This window comes from Hoplias malabaricus, chromosome 3 (genome assembly GCF_029633855.1).
Source record: "Hoplias malabaricus isolate fHopMal1 chromosome 3, fHopMal1.hap1, whole genome shotgun sequence".
Taxonomy (NCBI): domain Eukaryota; kingdom Metazoa; phylum Chordata; class Actinopteri; order Characiformes; family Erythrinidae; genus Hoplias; species Hoplias malabaricus.
The window spans coordinates 80,309,720-80,317,219 of NC_089802.1; the positions used below are offsets into that span (position 1 = coordinate 80,309,720).

The 7,500-nt window shown below is 51.4% G+C and overlaps 1 protein-coding gene across 1 annotated transcript in view; it reads right to left on the reverse strand.

Moving 5' to 3' along the window:
- Positions 1-41: 41 nt before the first annotated feature.
- Positions 42-7,500, reverse strand: part of LOC136691539 (netrin-1-like) — a 34,580-nt gene continuing 27,121 nt past the window's right edge. The window contains exon 4 of the mRNA XM_066664097.1: positions 42-244. Coding sequence (XP_066520194.1) covers positions 42-244 — 203 coding nt within the window. The remainder of the gene's footprint in view (positions 245-7,500) is intronic.

Below are 7,500 nucleotides of genomic sequence, written 5' to 3' on the forward strand. Positions count from 1 at the left end.
TGAGGTGGGGGGGGGCTCCAAGACCAGTTTAGGGGGGGTGCTCAAAGCCTGTACTTTTTCTGAGTGAGGTGTTTGAAGGTGGTGGTCCACGTACTTATGCAGGGGGCTATGGGCGAGCGGCTCTGCTGGAAGCCCTTAGCGCAGCGGTTGCACGTGACACCGGTCACGCCGTCTTTACACGGACACTGGCCTGTCGTTTGGTTACAGGTTTTGCCCGCGGCGCCAACAGGATGACAGTCACAAGCTGCGAGAAACACACACACACACACACACACACACACACACACACACACAGGCAGGTGAAGGACAGTGGAAGCAGAGCAGGACGCTGTGGCTCGGTGCACGTCGAAGGCTGGGGGAGTGCATTTGTGACAAGAGCATGCAAACAAACACACACACTGTTATTAGGGTCAGACTGTTAGATTAAAGGCACGATACAGGAACATCACTGTCACTGAAGCTACAAACAGTGGAGTGTGTCTTTAAAGGTACAGCAGTGGTGTTAGAGTCCAGTTGTGTTCCTAAAGGTTCATTACATTCTCTTCTCCAGAAGGAGAGGGGGATCTCTGTAATCTTTCATTATACAACTGTGGAGAATAAAATACACAATACAAGTCCTGGAGATGAAACAGTTAATATAGAGTAATTAGAGGGATTATCATTGGTTATAGATGTGTGAATGTGTGGGGCGTTAAACCGCTCGGACTCTCAGACTAAACCGTGTCTATAGTTACTTACCTTTCTATAACAACACGCTGTAAATACATATCTTTTCAACCTCCATATGTTTGACACTTTAAACTTTCTGTGGATGTTTATTATTTTTCTAGGACAAAAACACCCCTCGTCCTTCCTCTGAACACTTTGGGTCGGTTCTGACGGCTGCGCACCGGGAACTTCCACAGACCAGAATTCTGGAGACTGACCACAACATTATAACCATCTCAGTGTGGCCCTCGGATCCTTACACTGACCATTTCTCCTCCAACATCAACCTCAGGAACTGACTGATGGACCCCCCATCCTCAGCAGGGGGCGCTGTAACCAGATCATCAGTGTCATCACGTCACCTGGCAGTGGTTTTAATCTTGTGGCTGATGGGTGCACGCTCAGAACGATGGGAGGGTGTGGTCTGTGCTGATGTTACACTGTGGTGTAATAATACACAATAATACAGTACAAAGACTGAATGAACTGGAAGGTGGTGTTCTCCAAGTGTGTGGAGCTCCAGTGGTGCAGCGCTGCATGGTGTAAGTGGAGAACAGGCCTCGTCCTTACACACACACACACACACACACACAGGATAGGAAATGTGAAGTCCTAACACATTATCACACAGTGTCTGATCCAAGAACTCTCAGAACACAGAACTCCAGGACCCGCGAGGAGCAGAACTCCAGGACCCGCGAGGAGCAGAACTCCAGGACCCGCGAGGAGCAGAACTCGCACAACGCATGTTCCTCCAAGAAATAAGAAACAGGATATTACAGCCGCTCTGACCCTGACTGTTAGATGCGTGTGTGTGTGTGTTCGGATCTTTGAGCTGATGCCAGAGGAGTGTGTTGGAGTGGGCTTCCTCTGTGTGTGTGTGTGTGTGTTTGGGAGGTCTTTTTTTTGCCACATGCTCAGAGCCCCTCACACTTTTTAGATCTTTGCTTTTTAGTGTAAAAGCTCTTTTAAGTGCAGCTCTGGCTCTGTGTGTGTGTGTGTGTGTGTGTGTGTGTCACTGTGGGTGGTTATATAAAAATGATTCCACAAATATTCAATATTGTTGTCTCCTGTTTCTCCTCTGAATCCAGCGAGGAGCTCCAGGCCGATGGTAATAAATAAATCCAGGCTCTGGAATAAAACTCTCAGCGAATGAAGCCGGATTAACCCTTACATCCACAGAGACAACACGGTCCGGCGGGATCTAGGAATAAACCAGGACTCTACACTGATTAAAAAATAATTAATTGGGGACGGTGTGAGAACAGTGTGAGGATGGTGTAAGGACAGTGTGAGGATAGTGTAAAGACGGTGTGGGGACTGTATGGAGACAATGTGAGGACGGTGTGGGGACAGTGTGAGGACAGTGTGGGGACAGTGTGAGGACGGTGTGGGGACAGTGTGAGGACGGTGTAAGGACAGTGTGGAGACAGTGTGAGGACGGTGTAAGGACAGTGTGAGGATAGTGTAAAGACGGTGTGGGGACTGTATGGAGACAGTGTGAGGACGGTGTGGGGACAGTGTGAGGATGGTGTAAGGACAGTGTGGGGACAGTGTGAGGACGGTGTAAGGACAGTGTGGGGACGGTGTGAGGATGGTGTAAGGACAGTGTGAGGACAGTGTAAGGACAGTGTGAGGACAGCGTGGGGACAGTGTGAGAATGGTGTGGGGACAGTGTGAGGATGGTGTAAGGACAGGGTGAGGACGGTATGAGGACAGTGTGAGTACGGTGTGAGGACAGTGTGAGTACGGTGTGAGGACAGTGTGAGGACAGTGTGAGGACAGTGTGGGGACAGTGTGAGGACAGTGTGAGGACAGTGTGGGGACAGTGTGGGGACAGTGTGAGAATGGTGTGAGGACAGTCTGAGTACAGTGTGAGGACAGTGTGGGGACGGTGTGAGGACGGTGTGAGTACAGTGTGGGGACAGCATGGGGACAGTGTGAGAATGGTGTAAGGACAGGGTGAGGACGGTGTGAGGATAGTGTAAGGACAGTGTAAGGACAGTGTGAGGATGGTGTAAGGACAGTGTGGGGACAGTGTGAGAACGGTGTGAGGACAGTGTGAGGACAGTGTAAGGACAGGGTGGGGACGGTGTGGGGACAGTGTGAGGATGGTGTAAGGACAATGAGTACAGTGTGAGGATGGTGTAAGGATAGTGTGAGGATGGTGTAAGGACAGTGTGGGGACAGTGTAAGGACAGTGTGAGAACAGTGTGTGACCGGTGTGAGGACAGTGTGTGAACGGTGTGAGGACAGTGTGGGGACGGTGTAAGGACAGTGTGAGGACAGGGTTGGGACGGTGTGGGGATGGTGTAAGAACAGTGTGGGGACAGTGTGAGGACAGGGTTGGGAAGGTGTGGGGACAGTGTGAGGATGGTGTAAGGACAATGAGTACAGTGTGAGGACAGTGTGGGGACAGTGTGAGGACAGTGTGAGGACAGTGTGAGGACGGTTCAGATGCTGGATGTTTAATCCGAATCACTTCTGTGTTTTCAAACGAGGAGTGTTTCCTGTGTTTAATCTTGGAACACGTTTCCTTTACCATGGTGTACATTAACTCAGGGTCAGGTCTGACCAGGGGTCTCTGTGGGGGTGCGCTGCGGTGTGGAGTGTGTGTGATCAGTGTGTACAGCTCTTATCTGGAGAGGAGGGGAGGTGTGGACTGTTATCAGCTCCAGACGAAGGTGAAGGCTGCGGTAACTGGTTCAGATCGACGAGGACTGACCATCGCAGCGTATCCACAGCCCCCCACCCTCTCCACCCAACACCCCCACCCCCCATCGGGCTCCGCACAGCGCCGCGAATCACGTCTCCAAAGGTGCACAGCGTGGAACAGGAGATGGAGGCTCTGGGACTGTCTCTGAAGAGAAGGAGAAATGGAGAAATGACAAAGGGAAGTGGAGACGTGATAAAGGGAGGCGAGAAGTGGAGTAAGTGAGATAAGGAAAAGTGGAGGAGTGGAGAAGTGAAAGAGTGCAGAAGTGATAAGCAGTGGAGGAGTGGTGGAATAAGGAGGAGGTGAAGTGGAAAAGTGAGAAACAGAAGTGGAGAAGTGAGATGTGGAGGAGTGCTGAGATAAGGAGACGTGTCCAAAGTGAGGTGGGAGTCCACTTATCTGGCTGAAGTGTGTCCCTCCAGAGGACGAGTGGAGAGAGAGTGAGCGAGAGTGAGCGAGAGAGAGAGGTATTAAACACACTCCTCCTCTATCACTTTCACCTGAATGGATAACACTGTGTAAATGACCGTCCAGCTCCACTGCACCATAACGCTATATTTCAGGCTCTGAGCTCTTTCTGGGGCTTCTTTATCTCTCCACTCGCCCACGGACGCCGTCACGGCTCCAAATTCGGTTCATGAACGGGAACCTTTCTGGTTCCTCACTGGTGGAAACGCTCAGCATCATTTCCACATGTGTATCATACCTCACTGTGATCTGACCGCGCTGTAAATAGTGGATTAACCATGACTCTGTCCTTGAATTCAGACACAGCTGGTGTCTAACCCTAACCCGCTGGTGACGTGTCTTCAGTTCCCATCAAACCTTGTGGAAATACCCAGTTAAAGCACCGGAGGAACTCTGGAATGGAGTCAGTGATGATGAAACCTGTTTATTTTCCCAGGATCACTGAAGTGGAGTTGGACCGGAGTGCTTCACCACGCCAGCACCTTCCCTCTTTTTCCACAGGCAGAGGAAAAGCAGAACGGCGCTCTACAGTCAGAATGTCTCAGACATTCAACATCACCTTTTAGGAGCACCCCCACAGAGCGTGACACTGACGTGGTGGTGGTGTGTTAGTGTGTGTTGTGCTGGTGTAGAGTGGATCAGACACAGCAGTGCTGCTGGAGTTTTTAAACCCCTCAGTGTCTGGACTGAGAACAGTCCACCGACCAAAAACATCCAGCCGACAGCGTCCTGTGTCCACTCTGTGTCTCTCTGTCTGTCTGTCTGTCTCTCTCTCTCTCTCTCTCTCTCCCCCTTTCCCTGTGTGTCTCTCTCTGTGGAATGCAAACACACATTCATCATTCGTCTGTAAGCCCTCATTCCCTTTCTTTTCTTTCCCTCTTTTCATTTTCCATGTTTCTGTGGTGTGTCTAAGACTCAATGCTTTCAGCGTCCCATTTCTCTCACGTGTGTTTGGGTTACTGTGTGTGTGTGTGTGAGGCTCCAAATGAGGCATTTCAGCAGCTGTGTTGCATTCACACATCTCACAACACACACACACACAAACAAAACACAGTCGCAACACACTTGCAACATACACAGCTCACTCGCAACAGACGCACACACACACACTCTCAACACACATGAAGGTGTGAATGTGATGGAGGTGTGAAGGTGATGGAGCTGATGGAGGTGTGAATGTGATAGAGGTGTGGAGGTGATGGGGGTGTGGAGGTGATAGAGCTGGTGGAGGTGATGGAGGTGTGAAGGTGATGGGGGTGTGGAGGTGATGGAGGTGTGAATGTGATGGAGCTTATGGAGGTGATAGAGCTGGTGGAGGTGATGGAGGTGTGAAGGTGATGGAGGTGTGAATGTGATGGAGCTTATGGAGGTGTGAAGGTGATGGAGCTGATGGAGGTGTGAATGTGATAGAGGTGTGAAGGTGTGGAGGTGATGGGGGTGTGGAGGTGATGAAGGTGTTGGGGGTGTGGAGGTGATGGAGCTGATGGAGGTGTGAAGGTGATGGAGCTGATGGAGGTGTGAAGGTGATCAGGGTTTGAAGGTGATGGAGCTGATGGAGGTGTGAAGGTGATCAGGGTTTGAAGGTGATGGAGCTGATGGAGGTGTGAATGTGATGGAGCTGATGGAGGTGTGAATGTGATGGAGGTGTGAAGGTGTGGAGGTGATGGAGCTGATGGTGGTGTGAAGGTGATGGGGCTGATGGAGCTGATGGTGGTGTGAAGGTGATGGGGCTGATGGAGGTGTGAAGATGTGGAGGTGATGGAGCTGATGGTGGTGTGAAGGTGATGGAGCTGATAGAGGTGTGGAGGTGATGGAGGTGTGGAGGTGATGGAGCTGATGGAGGTGTGAAAGTGTGGAGGTGATGGAGCTGATGGAGGTGTGAGGGTGATTGAGGTGATGGAAGTGAGAAAGTGATGGAGCTGATGGAGGTGGGAATGTGATGGAGCTGATGGTGGTGTGAAGGTGATGGGGCTGATGGAGGTGTGAAGGTGATGGGGCTGATGGAGGTGTGAAGGTGATGGGGCTGATGGAGGTGTGAAGGTGATGGAGCCGATGGAGGTGTGAAGGTGATGGAGCCGATGGAGGTGTGAAGGTGATAAGGTGTGGAGGTGATGGAGCTGATAGAGGTGTAGAAGTGATGCAGGTGTGGAGGTGATGGAGCTGATGGAGGTGTGAAGGTGATGGAGCTGATGGTGGTGTGAAGGTGATGGGGCTGATGGAGGTGTGAAGGTGATGGGGCTGATGGAGGTGTGAAGGTGATGGAGCTGATGGAGGTGTGAAGGTGATGGAGCTGATGGGGGTGTGAAAGTGTGGAGGTGATGGAGCTGATGGAGGTGTGAGGGTGATTGAGGTGATGGAGGTGTGAAGGTGATGGAAGTGAGAAAGTGATGGAGCTGATGGTGGTGTGAAGGTGATGGATGTGTGAATTTGATGGAGCTGATGGTGGTGTGAAGGTGATGGAGCTGATGGTGGTGTGAAGGTGATGGAGCTGATGGAGGTGTGAATGTGATGGAGCCGATGGAGGTGTGAAGATGATGGAGCCGATGGAGGTGTGAAGGTGATGGAGGTGTGAAGGTGATGGAGGTGATGGAGCTGATGGTGGTGTGAAGGTGATGGAGCTGATAGAGGTGTAGAAGTGATGCAGGTGTGGAGGTGATGGAGGTGTGAAGGTGATGGAGCTGATGGAGGTGTGAGGGTGATTGAGGTGATGGAGGTGTGGAGGTGATGGAAGTGAGAAAGTGATGGAGCTGATGGAGGTGTGAAGGTGATGGAGCTGTGGAGGTGATGGAGCTGATGGAGGTGTGAAGGTGATGGAGCTGATAGAGGTGTAGAAGTGATGCAGGTGTGGAGGTGATGGAGGTGTGAAGGTGATGGAGCTGATGGAGGTGTGAAGGTGATGGAGCTGATGGAGGTGTGAAGGTGATGGAGCTGATGGAGGTGTGAAAGTGTGGAGCTGATGGAGGTGTGAGGGTGATTGAGGTGATGGAGGTGTGGAGGTGATCGAAGTGAGAAAGTGATGGAGCTGATGGAGGTGTGAAGGTGATGGAGCTGTGGAGGTGATGGAGCTGATGGAGGTGATGGAGGTGTGATGGTGATGGAGCTAATGGAGGTGTGAAGGTGATGGAAGTGAGAATTGATGGAGCTGATGGAGGTGTGAAGGTGATGGAGGTAATGGAGCTGATGGAGGTGTGAGGGTGAATGAGGTGATGGACGTGTGAGGGTGATTGAGGTGTGAGGGTGATTGAGGTGATGGAGGTGTGAAGATGATGGAGGTGTGGAAGTAATGGAGGTGATGGAGGTGTGAGGGTGAATGAGGTGATGGAGGTGTGAGGGTGACTGAGGTGATGGAGGTGTGAAGGTGATTGAGGTGATGAAGGTGTGAGGGTGATTGAGGTGATGAAGGTGTGAGGGTGATGGAGCTCATGGAGGTGTGAATGTGATGCAGCTGAAGGAGGTGTGAATGTGATGGTGCTGATGGAGGTGTGAGGGTGAATGAGGTGATGGAGCTGATGGAGGTGTGAGGGTGATGGAGCTGATGGAGGTGTGAATGTGATGGTGCTGATGGAGGTGTGAGGGTGATTGAGGTGATGGAGCTGATGGATGTGTGA